This window comes from Pseudophryne corroboree, chromosome 1 (assembly GCF_028390025.1).
Source record: "Pseudophryne corroboree isolate aPseCor3 chromosome 1, aPseCor3.hap2, whole genome shotgun sequence".
NCBI classification, from domain to species: domain Eukaryota; kingdom Metazoa; phylum Chordata; class Amphibia; order Anura; family Myobatrachidae; genus Pseudophryne; species Pseudophryne corroboree.
In genome coordinates, this window is record NC_086444.1 from 605660476 (window position 1) to 605679891 (window position 19416).

General features: G+C 43.5%; 1 protein-coding gene across 1 annotated transcript in view; it reads right to left on the reverse strand.

Moving 5' to 3' along the window:
- Positions 1 to 19416, reverse strand: part of GRIN3B (glutamate ionotropic receptor NMDA type subunit 3B) — a 152606-nt gene that overhangs the window by 127363 nt on the left and 5827 nt on the right. The window contains exons 2-4 of the mRNA XM_063914369.1: positions 16344 to 16942; positions 14005 to 15052; positions 13207 to 13352 (exon numbers count right to left, since the gene is read on the reverse strand). Coding sequence (XP_063770439.1) covers positions 13207 to 13352; positions 14005 to 15052; positions 16344 to 16942 — 1793 coding nt within the window. The remainder of the gene's footprint in view (positions 1 to 13206; positions 13353 to 14004; positions 15053 to 16343; positions 16943 to 19416) is intronic.

Sequence of the window (19416 nt, forward strand, 5' to 3'; positions counted from 1 at the left end):
TACGTCTCAAGAAACGTGAACTTGACTATTTATACCACAGCCGCACACTGTCGGACTACTACAGAGCAAAGCAGTTACCCCGAGGCTTCAGGGTGCACAATATACCCACCATAGGACGTTACAACATGGAGTTCTGCAAAAAGTGGATCTCTGTGCTGAACAAGTGTTCCATGGACCTAATACTGCTCGTCATTGAGGAGTCCACTAAAGAACATGACAGAACCAAAGACCTCATCACGAAATTTGAAACGGAGCACGCCGGGTTACTTTCGGACGAAAAGGCCAAGGGGTGGATGTCCAAACTACAAGAACAGGTGGAACAGTATAAATCCAACTTATTAAAGTTCAAAAAGGAGAAATTGAGCAAAGTTCAGTTGGACTACGCCCACCATCGGGTTTATACCTGGCTTGGCAGCACCTCACACTTGAACACAGGGCCTGGCCCGCACCGTATGCGTAGACCCAGGGGCAGTGGCAGAGCTGGACACACGTCCGCTAGTGATTCAGACGATATACACACCAGCTCGTCGGCCACGTCTCATCGTGAGATCCCTTTAGGGGCTCGAACCCGTGCTGGGATAGCAGCACGGGGAAAAAGTTCAAGTGTACACGGAGGGGAGGACAGAACCAAAGACAAAAACAAAACAAAACCAGCAAAGACGAAGAAACGCTAATCTTCAATCTGTCAAGAACCCCCCTTGCTCCAGCTGAGGTAAAGGTTCTTAATAAGGGACTTTCATATGTGCCTACCAACTCTGGCGATGAATTTAGAATGAAGGTGGATGCATTTAGGCTACATCGCACATTGAAGCTCAAGGACTATTATTCTAAAATGCCATCCGCAACTTCCGACAATCCACTACCGGCAAGGGTCCAGAGGCTAGGCCCCAAATCCCGTTTTGATCCGGTTTCCAATAACGCGTCATTGAAGACCTTTCACCGCATGTTGGACAGTCCAGAAAACAAGCCGCAGCACAAAAAATGGCATAACTTGCAAAAGGAAGAACGAGAAGCCCTTAAGACGCTTAGCAAAAGGACTGATATTGTAATACGCAGTGCGGACAAAGGGGGAGCAATTGTGGTCCAGGAGGTCACGGATTACACACAGGAGTGTCACCGACTGTTGTCGGACGGGGACACTTATTGTGTGTTATCCAAAGACCCCACTAAGGCTTATCAGGCCGAATTAACCCAACTGTTGCAGCAGGCCAAAGATGAGGGTACCATTGGCACCAGCATTGTGCAAAAATTATCCCCTGAATGGCCGGTTATTCCCCTTTTCTATACCATTCCTAAGATACACAAGGACGCACAGAGACCCCCGGGGAGACCTATCATCTCTGCCCGGGGTTCTCTGTGTGAGCCTCTAGCTATATATCTTGATGCATATTTACAGCCCTGTGTGCAGGGTACTTTCACCCATTTGAAAGATTCAAGTATGCTATTAAAGAGGTTGCTAGTGATAGATCAAGTTCCAGAGGATGTCACATTGGCCACTATAGATGTCACAAGCCTGTACACGTGCATACCGCACGAACAGGGCTTACAAGCAGTGAGGCATTTGATCACAGGCAATAGTGCATACACAGGTCCTGACATAGATTTTTTCATTTCATTACTGCGTTTCACCTTGTCACATAATTTTTTCATTTTTGACGGTGTCTATTACAGACAGCGAACGGGGTGTGCCATGGGGTCGGCCGTGGCACCCTCGTTCGCCAATGCTTACATGTGGGAGGTGGAGCGGGCATTATTTTTCACCAACTCCTCAATTGCTCACAGAGTTTTCATCTACTACAGATATATAGATGATCTGTTAGTGTTTTGGAGAGGTGAAGTACAGGATCTTTGTGATCTTGTAACAGCGCACAATTCCACAGATAGCCCCGTGAAATTGACCATGAGCCACAGTAAAACCGAGATATGTTTCTTGGACATCCAGCTGACTCTTGGAGATGGGAGATTGGAAACGAGCCTTTATAAAAAACCGTCAGACCGGAATACGCTTTTGAGATTTGACAGCTTTCACCCTAAACCTACGTTACAGGGCTTGCCATACTCCCAGTTCCTTAGGGTCTGTAGGGTTAACAGCAACACTAAGGTGAGAGAGGTACAACTGGAGGAAATGGAGCAGAGGTTCGCTGAAAGAGGTTACCCACGCAACCTCCTCCGAGCAGCCAAACAAAAGGCTGCAGCTAAGAATAGGGAGGAGTTACTATCACCCACACAGGCACGGGATATGACCAAAGTCATTCCATGAATCACAGAATTTAATACACAGAGTGAGCAAAGTGCCAAGAAGCTGCGTCAACTGTGGCCTTTGGTGGCCACAGACCCAGACTTAAAAGCCTTTCGAGACAAGAGGGTGATACCTAGTTATACACGAGGCAGAAATATCAGAGATTGGCTAGTTAAAACTGATATGACAAGGTTTAAGCCACCTCTTCCCAGGCATTTCTTATCTCGCAAAAATGGTTGCTTTAAGTGCTCAGGATGCACTACGTGTACACATATGTCCCCTGGAGACAGCATCTCACATCCCTATTCGGGTAAGAAATTTAACATCAGATGGCCCCTCACGTGTACTTCAAAATTTGTGGTTTATGCCATCATTTGCCCATGTGGGCGTTACTATATTGGCAAAACTGAATGCCAATTTAAGGTGAGGATGGCGCAGCACAGGCTTGCCATTAGGAACGCGCTGGCATCTGGGGATGGGGAGCAGCCAGTAGCCAAGCATTTTTTGGAACATAGGCACAGCATGGCTACGTTTAAACATCGTATCATTGACCATGTCCCTGAGTCCCCTCGAGGGGGCAACAGGGGCAAAAAATTGCTGCAGCTTGAGTCTATGTGGATACATAGGCTCAATACCCTCAAACCAGGTGGGCTCAATGAGAGTTTGGGCCTCATTAATTTTTTATAAACTTTTTATAAATTTTCATAAATTTTTATAATTTGTCAGAATCATAAGATGTCCTCTATGATGTAGCAAGATACTTCTTGCCCCTCGTGGGCTAGTTTTATTAAGGGGCCCATAAAGGTGTTAGTGCATGATGTTAATTAATTAATTACATGGATGTACCAAAGTGGCACTGATCATTTACATCCAGTGATCTAGGCGTACCGTGATGCCATCGCCTACACTTGCTGAGTTTTAAATCACTGTGCACATGAAGGTGTATATATGGTAATTGTGACACTGTTCTTTTAAATAATTGTAATGGTCATTTGCACTAGCCATTTTCAGATTGGTTAGCACGATTATGAATTGTTATGCTAATATCTAGGTGCACTTTATCTGTATTGCAGTTCATGCTACAGTCTTATTGCTAGACACGATGGTTTTTACACATGCTTTTATTGTTGTTTAGCGTCTCCATGGTCACACAGGAGGGAGCCGCGACGTCACTTCCGGTTCCGCCGGAGTGAACAGTGACGCCGGACGGGACGCCCGAGTGGCGTGGCCAGGGGAGAACGGGCGTGGGGAATCTTGTAAAGGGGGTAAGTTCATTGCTATTTAAGATTGTTTTGTTCACTTGTGCAGTTATCCTGACGAAGGGGAGGTGGTCCCCGAAACGTAGATCGCACTTAATACACGTTTGATATTGTCTTCAAGACTCTGAGTGCCGCCTTTTTTGTCTTTGCTTATATATATATATATATATATATAGGCAGCAATAATTACAAGTCAGACACACAGTATGTATCTAAACTGTACACGCACACCCCTTCCTTCATGCTTCACTTACCACTGAGGTCAGCAGCAGGAGCAGCACAGCGCAAAGCTTAGCATAGTAGTTCACTTCACTGACTGGAGAACAGGAGCCGGCCGGGTGCCTAACTCAATGAAGCCCTGCCCCCTTGCAGTGTGTCCTGGTCTGTAGAAAGGGGGCGGAGCCAAACGCCGGGAGGGGCGGGGCTTAAATAGCGGGGCTGAGCTGGGGACTTCATTAAAAACAAAGAAGCCTGTGGGGAAGGGGATGGGCAGGGGTGTACGGGGTGTGAGGGAGGGTTGAGAAGTCCAGCGTCCTGCGGCTGCTGTCTGCATTATCTAAATGGAAGGATGTCTTGATGTTTCCCCGACAAAAGACATCCTTCTGTGTTTTTTGTTAAGTGGATCAGTGCCGCCCTCCAGTGGCTGCCGCTCTAGGCAGCTGCCTAAAGCTGCCTAGTGGTAGCGCCGGCCCTGTCTGTAATAACTAGTGATGAGCGGGTTCGGTTTCTCGGAAACCGACCCACCCGAACTTCAGCCTTTTTACACGGGTCCGAGCCGTGCTCGGATTCTCCCGTGTGGCTCGGGTAAACCGAGCGCGCCCGAACGTCATCATCCCGCTGTCGGATTCTCGCGAGATTTGGATTCTATATAAGCAGCCGCGCGTCGCCGCCATTTTCACACGTGCATTGAGATTGATAGGGAGAGGACGTGGCTGGCGTCCTCTCCGTTATAGTAGAAAAGACTGAGTGACTTAGTTATAATTGTGGGGAGGATTGGGGACGGGGAGCAGCTGTTAGGGAGTAAAGTGCAGGGTTTTGATTATAATACCACCAGTGAGTTTAATCCGTTGTTTCTCTGCCTGAAAAAAACGCTCCACCATATCTGTGCTCACTCAGTGTGCTGCACTGCTGCATGATATATCTGTGCTGAGTGCACTGCTCACACTGCCTAATTGTGGGGACTGGGGAGCAGCATACTTGCCTACCTGACCCACTCCATGAGGGAGAAAATGCTCTGTTCCTGGACTTTCCTGGTAATGTATAATTGCCATCACCTGTGGTGAAACACCTTTCTTATCAATTACCTAGCTCACCACAGGTGATGGCAATCATACATTACCAGGAAAGTCCAGGAACAGAGCATTTTCTCCCTCATGGAGAGGGTCAGGTAGGCAAGTATGGGGAGCAGTTATAGCAGGAGTACAGTGCACAGTTTTGCTGACAGTGACCACCAGTCCAGTATACGTTTGTCTGCCTGAAAAACACTCCTGTGGTGGCTTTTTTTTTCTTCATACTACTAGTTTAGCAGTCTGCTGACAGTGTCCACCAGGTCCGTTATTATTATACAGTATATTATATATATATATAGCAGTATGGTAGGCCACGGCTGTACCTACCTCTGTGTCGTCAGTGCACTCGTCGTCCATAAGTAATATAATACTATACTATCCATCCATCTACATTGTATACCTGTGGTGGCTTTTTTTTTCTTCATACTAGTTTAGCAGTCTGCTGACAGTGTCCACCAGGTCCGTTATTATTATACAGTATATTATGTATATATATAGCAGTACGGTAGGCCACGGCTGTACCTACCTCTGTGTCGTCAGTGCACTCGTCCTCCATAAGTAATATAATACTATACTATCCATCCATCTACATTGTATACCTGTGGTGGCTTTTTTTTTCTTCATACTAGTTTAGCAGTCTGCTGACAATGTCCACCAGGTCCGTTATTATTATACAGTATATTATATATATATATATATATATATATATATATATATAGCAGTACAGTAGGCCACGGCTGTACCTACCTCTGTGTCGTCAGTGCACTCGTCGTCCATAAGTAATATAATACTATTCTATCCATCCATCTACATTGTATACCTGTGGTGGGTTTTTTTTTCTTCATACTAGTTTAGCAGTCTGCTGACAGTGTCCACCAGGTCCGTTATTATTATACAGTATATTATATATATATATATATAGCAGTACGGTAGGCCACGGCTGTACCTACCTCTGTGTCGTCAGTGCACTCGTCCTCCATAAGTAATATAATACTATACTATCCATCCATCTACATTGTATACCTGTGGTGGCTTTTTTTTTCTTCATACTAGTTTAGCAGTCTGCTGACAGTGTCCACCAGGTCCGTTATTATTATTATACAGTATATTATATATATATATATAGCAGTACGGTAGGCCACGGCTGTACCTACCTCTGTGTCGTCAGTGCACTCGTCGTCCATAAGTAATATAATACTATACTATCCATCCATCTACATTGTATACCTGTGGTGGGTTTTTTTTTCTTCATACTAGTTTAGCAGTCTGCTGACAGTGTCCACCAGGTCCGTTATTATTATACAGTATATTATATATATATAGCAGTACGGCAGGCCACGGCTGTACCTACCTCTGTGTCGTCAGTGCACTCGTCCTCCATAAGTAATATAATACTATACTATCCATCCATCTACATTGTATACCTGTGGTGGGTTTTTTTTTCTTCATACTAGTTTAGCAGTCTGCTGACAGTGTCCACCAGGTCCGTTATTATTATACAGTATATTATATATATATATATAGCAGTACGGTAGGCCACGGCTGTACCTACCTCTGTGTCGTCAGTGCACTCGTCCTCCATAAGTAATATACTACTATACTATCCATCCATCTACATTGTATACCTGTGGTGGCTTTTTTGTTCTTCATACTAGTTTAGCAGTCTGCTGACAGTGTCCACCAGGTCCGTTATTATTATACAGTATATTATATATATATATATATAGCAGTACGGTAGGCCACGGCTGTACCTACCTCTGTGTCGTCAGTGCACTCGTCGTCCATAAGTAATATAATACTATACTATCCATCCATCTACATTGTATACCTGTGGTGGTTTTTTTTTCTTCATACTAGTTTAGCAGTCTGCTGACAGTGTCCACCAGGTCCGTTATTATTATACAGTATATTATATATATATATATATAGCAGTACGGTAGGCCACGGCTGTACCTACCTCTGTGTCATCAGTGCACTCGTCCTCCATAAGTACAGGTTGAGTATCCCATATCCATATATTCCGAAATACGGAATATTCCGAAATACGGACTTTTTTGAGTGAGAGTGAGATAGTGAAACCTTTGTTTTTTGATGGCTCAATGTACACAAACTTTGTTTAATACACAAAGTTATTAATAATATTGTATTAAATGACCTTCAGGCTGTGTATATAAGGTTTATATGAAACATAAATGAATTTTGTGTTTGTACACACACTTTGTTTAATGCACAAAGTTATAAAAAATATTGGCTAAAATTACCTTCAGGCTGTTTGTATAAGGTGTATATGATACATAAATGCATTCTGTGCTTAGATTTAGGTCCCATCACCATGATATCTCATTATGGTATCTAATTATTCCAAAATACGGAAAAATCCGATATCCAAAATACCTCTGGTCCCAAGCATTTTGGATAAGGGATACTCGACCTGTAATATACTACTATACTATCCATCCATCTACATTGTATACCTGTGGTGGCTTTTTTTTTCTTCATACTAGTTTAGCAGTCTGCTGACAGTGGCCACCAGGTCCGTTATTATTATTATACAGTATATTATATATATATATAGCAGTACGGTAGGCCACGGCTGTACCTACCTCTGTGTCGTCAGTGCACTCGTCGTCCATAAGTAATATAATACTATACTATCCATCCATCTACATTGTATACCTGTGGTGGTTTTTTTTTTCTTCATACTAGTTTAGCAGTCTGCTGACAGTGTCCACCAGGTCCGTTATTATTATACAGATATATATATATATATATATATATATATATATAGCAGTACGGTAGGCCACGGCTGTACCTACCTCTGTGTCGTCAGTGCACTCGTCCTCCATAAGTAATATAATACTATACTATCCATCCATCTACATTGTATACCTGTGGTGGCTTTTAGTTGTGCGCATTAAAATATGGAGAACAAAAATGTGGAGGTTAAAAAAATAGGGAAAGATCAAGATCCACTTCCACCTCGTGCTGAAGCTGCTGCCACTAGTCATGGCCGAGACGATGAAATGCCATCAACGTCATCTGCCAAGGCCGATGCCCAATGTCATAGTACAGAGCATGTAAAATCCAAAACACAAAAGATCAGTAAAATGACCCAAAAATCAAAATTAAAAGCGTCTGAGGAGAAGCGTAAACTTGCCAATATGCCATTTACGACACGGAGTGGCAAAGAACGGCTGAGGCCCTGGCCTATGTTCATGGCTAGTGGTTCAGCTTCACATGAGGATGGAAGCACTCATCCTCTCGCTAGAAAAAAAAAAAGACTTAAGCTGGCAAAAGCACAGCAAAGAACTGTGCGTTCTTCGAAATCACAAATCCCCAAGGAGAGTCCAATTGTGTTGGTTGCGATGCCTGACCTTCCCAACACTGGACGGGAAGAGCTTGCGCCTTCCACCATTTGCACGCCCCCTGCAAGTGCTGGAAGGAGCACCCGCAGTCCAGTTCCTGATAGTCAAATTGAAGATGTCAGTGTTGAAGTACACCAGGATGAGGATATGGGTGTTGCTGGCGCTGGGGAGGAAATTGACAAGGAGGATTCTGATGGTGAGGTGGTTTGTTTAAGTCAGGCACCCGGGGAGACACCTGTTGTCCGTGGGAGGAATATGGCCATTGACATGCCTGGTCAAAATACAAAAAAAATCAGCTCTTCAGTGTGGAATTATTTCAACAGAAATGCGGACAACTGGTGTCAAGCCGTGTGTTGCCTTTGTCAAGCTGTAATAAGTAGGGGTAAGGACGTTAACCACCTCGGAACATCCTCCCTTATACGTCACCTGCAGCGCATTCATAATAAGTCAGTGACAAGTTCAAAAACTTTGGGCGACAGCGGAAGCAGTCCACTGACCAGTAAATCCCTTCCTCTTGTAACTAAGCTCCCGCAACCACACCACCAACTCCCTCAGTGTCAATTTCCTCCTTACCCAGGAAAGCCAATAGTCCTGCAGGCCATGTCACTGGCAAGTCTGACGAGTCCTCTCCTGCCTGGGATTCCTCCGATGCATCCTTGAGTGTAACGCCTACTGCTGCTGGCGCTGCTGTTGTTGCTGCTGGGAGTCGATCGTCATCCCAGAGGGGAAGTCGGAAGACCACTTGTACTACTTCCAGTAAGCAATTGACTGTCCAACAGTCCTTTGCGAGGAAGATGAAATATCACAGCAGTCATCCTGTTGCAAAGCGGATAACTCAGGCCTTGACAACTATGTTGGTGTTAGACGTGCGTCCAGTATCCGCCGGCAGTTCACGGGGAACTAGAGAATTGCTTGAAGTAGTGTGCCCCCGTTACCAAATACCATTTAGGTTCCACTTCTCTAGGCAGGCGATACCGAGAATGTACACGGACGTCGGAAAAAGAGTCACCAGTGTCCTAAAAAATGCAGTTGTACCCAATGTCCACTTAACCACGGACATGTGGACAAGTGGAGCAGGGCAGACTCAGGACTATATGACTGTGACAGCCCACTGGGTAGATGTATTGCCTCCCGCTGCAAGAACAGCAGTGGCGGCACCAGTAGCAGCATCTCGCACTAAAAATAATATTGTGAGGTGTGAGGTGTTCAGAATAGACTGAAAATGAGTGGAAATTATGGTTATTGAGGATAATAATACTCTGGGATCAAAATGACCCCCAAATTCTATGATTTAAGCTGTTTTTGAGGGTTTTTTGAAAAAAACACCCGAATCCAAAACACACCCGAATCCGACAAAAAATTTTCGGTGAGGTTTTGCCAAAACGCGTCCGAATCCAAAACACGTCCGCGGAACCGAACCCAAAACCAAAACACAAAACCCGAAAAATTTCCGGTGCACATCACTAGTAATAACGTCACTGTATATGCAGAGTTCTACTTTGTTCCACCTTTATAAATGTCTCTTCCCCAGTGTTTAATCTGCAGTCTGCATGTGAATGTGATAAATGATTTAGGATCAAGTGTTTTTCATAAAGACCAGTTTTGTTATACTACTACTTTGTATATTACTTCAAATACACACTTAGTGGCCAATTTCCTTACCAATGCAGTTTTTTTCTTATTGCTGTTATTCACCAGAATGTTTTGCACGCTTTGCTGATCTCCCCCATTAACTACTATATACTGCCCTAGAGTCAGACCATCCACCATTTATTCCAGAGATTGAATGCAAGGCAAACAGCAAGGTTACTGCATGTAATATATGCATACCTCCCAACATGACCCTCTCCAGGAGGAACAGAATGTTCTGCTTCTGGACTTCCCTTTTAATCTATGATTGCTATCATCTGTGCTGAAACACCTTTCTAATCCATTAACCTGTTCAACACAGGTGAGGGCAATCATAAATTAAGAGACAAGTCCAGAAGCAGAGCATTGTGTCCCTCCTGGAGAGAGCCATGTTGGGAGGTATGCTTTGTATGAATGTCTGCACAGTGTCACTTCTCTTCTTCAGTGTGCTTGGTGCAATTCCAATGTTTCTGTGTTGTTTTATTTAACAATTTCCATCTTGTAATAATGATCAATAGTACAGTGCAACTACTCTGTTCTGTAATGTAGTATTTTCCATTTTGCTTATTCTATAAATAACTCAGGCCCAGGTAGGGGCGGACTTCAGGCATACTTCCCAACTTTGAAGGAGGAGGAAGAGGGACCCCTGCACGGCGAAGCCGCGCGCGACCCGAAAGGCGGCGTGGCTTGCTGTGGAAGGGGCGTGGCATTTGTCAAGTGGGCGTGGTTGAGCACCACGGACCCGTTTTCGGCATTTTGGGGGCGTGCCCAGCGCTCCTTGAGCAGCTGGGCAGCCCCCTGCTCCCCTCCCAGCATTGAATAAATGACGTGCGCGTGTGCATGGCATCTATTCAGTGATCACCGGCTGCTTTGCAGAGCAAAGCAGCGGGTGATTAAAGCCTCCCCCAACTGCCCCTCCCCCCGCCCGCGGGACACTGCGACCCGCAGGAGGGACAGCGGGACAGTGTCCGAATAGCAGGACTGTCCCGCTGAAATCGGGACAGTTGGAAGGTAGGCTTAAGGATCAGGCCGCCCTAGGCACATTATTGGCTGCCCCCACATCACATCACTGCCCTCTTCATTTTGAGTCCAGTCTGGATGTAACATAGTAACATAGTTAATGATGTTGAAAAGAGGCAAAATGCCCATCCGGTTCAACCTGTATTCTGTATTAAGCCGAGTTCATTATGATGTCCCTGCTGATATAATGTTTTATGTCTAGTTAACAACTGTAAATCATGTTCCTCCCAGATTATCAATGTCAATATTTTAAATGCTGTAACCTTGGATATCTTTTTCAGTCAGAAATGTATCCAATCCGTTTTTAAATGCATATACAGATTCCGCCACTATCACCTTCTCTGGCAGGGAATTCCAAATCCTTATTGCCCTAACAGTGAAGAACCCTTTCCTACGTTGCATACGGAATTTTCTCTCCTCTAGACTCAGCGAGTGCCCACGTGTCCTAAATAGACTTCTTTTAATACAGTAAATAATTCCTCTGATAACTCTTTGTAATGTTCCTTTACATATTTGAAGATATTAATAATGTCTCCTCTTAGACGTCTCTTTTCCAGTGTATACATAGTCAACCTAGTTAGCCTTTCCTCGTACTACAGTCCCTCTAGCCCTTTAATCAATTTAGTAGCACACTTTTGAACCCTTTCGAGTTCACAGATATCTTTTTTATAATGCAGTGCCAAAAATTTTACACAATATTCCAGGTGCAGACGTACCAATGATTTGTACAGTAGCATGACTACACTCTCATACCTTGTCTCAATTCCCAGTTTTATGCATGCCAGCATCTTACTTGCTTTCTTTGCTGCACTCTGACATTGTATACAGTTATTAAGCCTATTATCAATGAGTACCCCCAAATCTTTTTCCAATACTGTTACCCCTAGATTTTCCCATGTAATATGTAGGTTGCAAGTTTGTTTTTAGTCCCGAAATGCATAACTTGCATTTTTCTATATTGAACCTCATTCTCCATTTAGACACCCAGATTTCAAGTTTAGATAAATCATTCTGTAAAGACTCCACATCTATTTCCAAATTAATTATCCTACACAGTTTAGTATCACCTGCAAAGATTGACGCTGTGCTTTCCAAGCCTATTTCTAGGTCATTGATAAATATGTTGAACAGTAGTGGCCCGAGTAAGGACCCTTGCGTTATTCCGCTGACTACTGGTGCCCAGCTGGAGGACATCCCATTGACCACTACTCGCTGTACCCTGTTATCCAGCCAGTTACTTATCCATGTACAAATAGTTTTTCCCCGGCTAAGCGCCTTTAATTTGATGATCAGTCTCCTGTGAGGCACTGTATTGACGGCTTTTGCAAAATCCAAGTAGACCACATCCACTGCTTTTCCCTGGTCGAGATTGTCGCTCACTTCCTCACAGAAGCTAGCTAAGTTAGTTTGACATGATCTGTCCCTCACAAACCCATGCTGGTTCTTGCATTAATCTTAGTGGTCTGCAGATACTCCTGTATGCTATCCCTTAAAATTCCTTCCAATATTTTCCCCAATATAGATGTCAAACTAACTGGTCTGTAGTTACCCGGATGATTTTTAGATCCCTTTTTAAATAATGGCACTACCTCAGCTATACGCCAATCCATCAGTACCATGCCTGATCTAATTGAACTATTGAAAATCAAGTATAGGGGTCTTGCTAGTTGTGACCTAACCTCCATAAGAACCCTAGGGTGAAGTCCATGTGGGCCAGGTGATTTATTAATCTTAATTTTGCTTAGTCTTTCCCTGACTATTTCTTCACTTAAACAAGTGTCTAACCACAAATCATTGCTGTCACTATTGTTATGCACTAATCCCACCATCAGTTCTTCTCTGGTGAACACTGATGAAAAAAATTGTTCACTATTTCCGCTTTTGTTTCGTCATCATTTATCAATACTCCAAATTCATCTTTTATTGGACCTACGTTCTCCTTTTTTAACCTTTTAATATTTATGTATTTAAAAACTTTTTAGGATTGGTTTTGCTCTCCATAGCGATTTGCTTTTCATTTTAAATTTTAGCTGTTCTTATTGCTTTTTTTTGCATCTTTTCTTGCATTCCTTGTAGTACTGGAATGACTCCTCCTTTCCATTAGATTTAAATGCTTTGAAAGCATGGTTCTTTTTAGCCATTTGCCTCGAGATACCCAAATCAGCCCCAACCTCACCCCACTACCACCTCCCTACCCTCAATTTGCTGCCCATGGTCCCACTACAGTCAGTGGCAAAATAAAATATTTAAAAAATAAGTTGTAATGATAAAAAAGAAGAATCATCTGGCCTCATCAGCCTGGTGTGCCGCCCCCCAGCAAGTGCCACCCCAAAACTGCATACCCCAAACATCATTTTAAATGATCTAACAGTTGTGCCCACCCTGTCACTGAAATGCCTCCTCACTTTAACATGTGGACTCCATCTGATGTGGATGGGACGCTGAACCTTCGCATGTAGTTGTGGATTTCAGGGAAACTTTTTTTAATATACTGCTCTGCACTGCTCTCCCAAACTGTACCAAAGCGGAAGCCCTGAGAAGGATGATGGAGCTGTAAGGACAAACAAATAGTTATTAGATACAGCCTATTAGATGCTTACTAACAGCAGAGTGATTCTCACCTATCATATCCTATCCATACCCCCAGTTTATGTTTTGGAAAGCTTTGTTACACCCTTTGGGCTTCCTTATATTATAATGTATTAAATGCTTGTGTAATACTGCCCCAAATAATAAATTACAACAGATCTTGTGTTTACTCTTAACTACATCAGTCTAACATGCTGTAATGTTTATTTGTGACTTTCCTAAAGACTACTGTGATGATGGTGGTTTTTGTTTATCATTTCTGTATTATATTCCCTTTGTAACTATCTTTTGATTTTTGTCATAGCGATTTCTACTAGAGGGGAGAAAATCATAAAATTTACATTGAAGCAGCGCAGCAATAATAAGTCATAGTAAGACTGAGCAATGTATTTTATCTCTATGTAGGCTAGGGTTCAGTTGCCATTGAGATGAAATATTTCCGCTTGAAAGCTTTTCTAATAACTGGCTAGTTTTTGAGAAATATTATAATAAATGTATCAGTGTTGTAGACGTGTGAACTTCCCAACTATACACTTGTAAAACTGATTTTATTATGTAGTCAGTTGGGGAATATGAATAAAAATAGTTGAAGGTACTGTAATGAGCATACTCACCTTTGGGTCATGGATTCCAGACAAAGCCTCAAAAGTCTTCTCTCCCACCATAACTGCTGCCAGATTTGCAGTGTAGCTGGACAGTACAAGTAGGCAGAAAATAGCCCAGAGGTTCATGAGAACTCGGCCTGTGCAACATTTAGGGGTTTTACTTGATACCGTCCTTCCAAATAGAATGGCATAGCATAGGTTGAGGGCAGAAGAGTATGAGAAAATCTTCAATCGGTTACGTCCATGTGGGGTCATCCCAAAAGGACTCTTCCATTCATAGAATGTGAGAAATAGTGCAGTGATATGCAAGGCCACAAATATTCCCACCCACATAGACCAGTGTAGTGGCCACATAAAGGCCCCAATTGGGGAGGCAGTGTCTCGCATGCGCACCAAGATGCCAAGACTGGTGGAGTAGAATGGGCTAGTGAAGTCTACAACAGTGCTTCGCGCTGAATTTATACTAAAGGAGGTGACAGCCATGTGAGCTGCTCCGCTCAGCAGGTCTCCAACTAGTCCTGTCCAACGGTCACCTTTCCGTGCACCATATTTCCCATCTCCAACAATATACAGCTCGAAGTCAAATCCAAGATCCTCTGACAGCTTTTCTAATAAATCAATACAGTAACCGTAACAGCAAGTTTTGTATTCTAGTGGCACAGATCCGTTTGGTAAATTAAGCTCCTCAAATAAAATATCTAACAAGGCAGAGTTATTTGTATGTGGATCCAGACACATTTGACCAGCTGGGCAACTGCCATCAGCATCCACCTTTCGAGTGAAAACAAAGGGATGTTCAACCAGAGTTACAACTCTGAGCTTTGTACGTTGTGTTACCACTGATACTTGTTCTCTTTGTTGTATGCGGCTCTGCCACAAACCCTCCTCTACTTCCATTTTTCCTTCATGCCAGCTCCCAACAGTTACCCAAGTTGGGTCTCCTAGAGAATCACGCACCAGGCTCCATATCTTGTAGCGGTGATCAGTGTGGACCATATTATTGCTCTTTACATACACTTGACCTGTTTGGCCAGAGAATGATGTATTGGATAAATACCTATAGTGAAGAGATATATGTTAATTAATGCTTAACATTTCTTTAGCAGTCACTCTAGAATATTGGTTCTAAAAATGTAAAGTGGGATTCACTGATAAGGCTTGCCCTTGTTTTAGGTGAGGCAGACATAACTACAGTAGGAAAGATACAGTTTGAAGGGCACATGCATAAAAAAGATAAAAATAAGATCATGGAAGGCACCTGGTGTGCCTCGAAATTACATAAACTTACCGGCCTAGTACTGACACACTTAATGTTATAAGGTCAACATGGGGTTAAGCTTTGGGTGTTGGGAGGAACGCCCTCTGATAGATGGTTGTTTTTTCTTGGTTGGTAATACGCTAAGGGGATGGGTGGTAACAAGTTTAGAGAGGTTTCTAGAAGCATTTCGGCCTCTTTCCAGGTTGTCTTTGCCCGCCCTCCCATCCTATTTGGTTATTATTTGTGGTTCTGTTGTGTCAGCTTTTATAGTGGGCGGTTTCAGAATGGCTTTTTGTGCGTTTTTTTGTTTGATAGGTAGTTATTTTTCCCTGGGGGGGAAGCTCCTTTGGAGAGAGTGGCGGGGGATGGTGACAGTTTTTTCCTATGGGGGCATCACTGGTCCAGGCCCCCACGCCACATTAGTTGAGCTGTCACCTCAAGTTGAGTTGAGTCGGGCAGGTGGCCCTCTTTTGATTTATTGGTAGTTCCCATAAGTGTGGGCTGATGAACTCTATGCTTGCGAGTTGAGTATGGTCAAGGATAGAGGCAGCAGGTCCATTCTTGACCATTAGGGCAGATGGCCCTCTTTTGGCGACTCATTTTTATTTAATATTTTTAATTTTATTTTGATTTTTGAATTCAAGTTTTTATGATATATCTTAATTTAAACCATTCTTCCCCTGCCACCATAGTTAGAGGAGGGAAATGTTTTATTCATAGTCAGTTTCAAAGAGGCCTCCCTCCTAAGCTGATCCCTTTCACGCCAATTTCTGTTGTCCGAGTCTTTATTTTAGATAAGTTGTCGTGAATGAAGTGTGGATGTATCTGGCTGTGTAAGGTTTAAAAGTATAAAAATATATTTTATGCACTTTTATGTATTCAATGCTCATATTTTGTTTTCAATAAGCCTATGGGTCTGATGCATTGATTATATTGGGAATGCTAAGGATTTGTGAACACACCTCTGTGATTATTTGACATAAAGGTGAAGGTGGATACTGGATCTATGTTCTGTATCTTAATGAATAATATCTGTAGTGCCTCTGAGGACACAGTGCTATCCCATCATCCAGTACAGATAATATCTTACCTGAAGAGGTACATGCCAGAAGATTCACTTTGTAATGTCTGTTTGTCATTGCAATTCACCATGGTCTGAATCAGTGCAAGATCTGGTCTTATCTGCACTGCTCTGGTTATTGCCCTGGTCACCAGCCCAACCGCATCTCTTATAAACTTCTCCAAACTTGGCCGGCTGACCTCTCCATAAGCCAGCAGCTCAGGAGGCATACCATCTGTCTGCATCTCTTTCACATTGAGAGGTTGTCCAACCATCCAGTGAAACTCATGTGGTTCCAACCCACAGTCTCTAGTTGCTTGGAACACTATAGAGGATCTTTGGGCATCACATCCATAAAGAAGCAAGGGAATCTGAGAGTTCCTTATAACTTCAAAATGATGACGCAAGTAGGTACCTATGGCAGAATCACTGAGTGAATGAAGGCTGACAATGTCTCGTGTCGCCATGCTAGTGTTTGTAGTCAAATAGTCAAGTATGCTGGTACTTTCCCATGGATGGCAGGTGATGACCATCAGTTCCTCCCAGCTACTATTTTGTAAGACACTGCTCAAAATTTCCATGAGGGAATCCACAGAACTTCGAGTATCCATTTGCAGGTGGAAGGAATTCTGGAAAATAGCAGGTACAATATGCTGGTTATTTACCACACATACCAAAAAGGTCTACAAAATGAAATTCAAAACATCCAAAGCATAGATCAATAAATGATGATTCAAAACTCCCAAACCATGGATTCTCAAGCCCCTACTCAAGTGCCCACATCAGGTGGACATGTTTTGATGTGCAAGAGAACATTTATAAGGAGTGAAGAATGCAAGTTTTTACCCTTCCCTTATCTGCACAGTAAATATCTAACTAAGTAAACCAAGCTTTCTACTCAAATGTGCCTGTTACTTACAACTTTGCCGTCTGACCCTCTGCTTCCCTAGTATAAATCATGTATTTTCCAAAACATTGGCAAAACTGGAACCTGAAGTATGGCATTGTTATAGGAGGTGATAGCATTTTCAATAATAACCATATATAAACAGAAAGTTTATTAGATTAAATCAGTAGAAATGTACATACAGTATTAAATTTAAAAAAAATGTTGAGGTTACTACAAGTTAATAACAATTAATTCCTAATGATTTAAATAAGGTTTCTGTGTAAAAATGTCAGAAGACTGGGTCCTTTCTGCAAAACAGCTGAGATGCAGTAAAAAATCCTCTTTGGTAGTGTCATCTGTAGATGCATAAGCGTTTCTATAAAGGGTGCAGTGTGTTCGGTGCCCACACCGCACATACTGCACCCATATATTATACTTACCCTTCTGGAGTCCTGCAGCTGGCAGCCCTGCACTGCGCACAATAATCACTTTGGAAGTGGCAGCGGTGGTATTATGTCTACTTGCTACCGGAGAGGAGGGGGCACGCGACGGAGGCTGCATGCGTGTCCCCTCCTCTCTTAAAACGCCCCTATGTAGATGTGTGCTGTATGTGGATTGAATCACTACTATCCACTTATCAGACAGGAAGTGCTCCTCCTGAGTCCTATAGTGATTTGCACTCAGACCACTTTACATCATCATCTGCCTTTCGTAAGCACTCTGCCACACCATTGGCCATTGCCAATGTAGTTGGATGGAGTGCGGGCTTTCCTTGCAAAGTACAGCCTCCACAAAAGGAGATGATACAGTATTTATTTTAGCTCTGCACATGTGCATCCTATTTCAGTTTCTGTCCAAACCCTTGAGGACTACTCATTATTTGCATTATCTGCAAACAACATGAAATAAGGTATTCAGATAGATACTGCAAGTGCCATATTGGAGGGGAATCTTTTTCACATCTCCTTCTATCTTGCCTTGTTGTTAGATGCTTTGGAAGCAGATCATCATCTGCTTATACCGCTTGCCCCCTTGGCTAGATGATTAGTATTCATTCTAGCACCCTGCACCTTTCAAACCCCATGCAGTTCCTCTTTCCTGCCTGGGGTGTCGCTCTCTGCTTTGGTGCTTCTATCACAGTCTGGTCTGTATCTCAGCACTGAGATACAGACCAGACTGTGCTAGAAGTACCACAGCAGAGAGCGACACTGCAGGCAAGAAAGAGGAACTGCAAAGGTTTTGAAATGTGCAGGGTGCTAGAATTAATACTAATCAGAATTAACACTAGATGATGATATAATACATAGGAGATTGAATTATTTTTATAAGCAAAAAAAGCAATTTAGTGGGTATGGAATGGACTTAATCTTCCATTGCCGAAGAAATAACCTTGGATACAACATCAGCTTTATATCCTATGCTCAGGACCATAAAAATGAACAGGTCTACCATGGAAGAAAAAGCAGTGTAGAAAAAGTTTCAGGAAAATATGCGCAAACCAATAAATTAAAGGCGTTTGATGTTATAAATGGCCTGACTTAGTAAAATGCTACGCAGGCCCGGCGCTAGCTGCTCAGCAAAGGGATACAGTGCAGGGAGGCGCCAAGCAGGAGAGGTGCTCTCCCTGCTCTGCATTCCTGTGCTGCCGCTGCGTCTGTCCCCCTGCTGCTTGCCGGCTGCTGCCCCTGTCACACTGTATGACAGGCACCAGCGCCAGCAGTTTCAAGCCTCCAGTCCTCCCTCACGTAATAGTGACAGTGTTCGGCAGAAAGGGGGTGGGGTGGAGGGGGTGGAGCTACATGGACCAGGCTGTCAGAGAGGGACAGCTGCTGCTGCTTGTGAGTTAAGCCAGAGTGGAGGGAAATAGGAGTACAGTATGTCAGTATGTGTATAGTATGTGCAATTGTGCATGTGTGTTTGTGGGGTATGTGGGGGTTGGGAGAAGTGTGAGAAAACATAGCAGCCAGCAGAGGAGAGGGAGGTGTTGCACAGAGCTTTCCCCCTCTCTCAGGTGCCATCTTACCCCCTCCTCATGCTCCTCTCCACCAGTCACCCAGCACCCCCACCCTCTGCCAGAGAGAGAGAGAGAGAGAGAAGAGGTGGTGGTAGTGGGGTGGGGGTGGGGGTGGTGGTGTAATCCTGCAGTTTATTAACATCCCTGTCTGGGGTCTGAGGATAAAATCCATGAGGCTGAATCCCAACAGGTGGCATCCC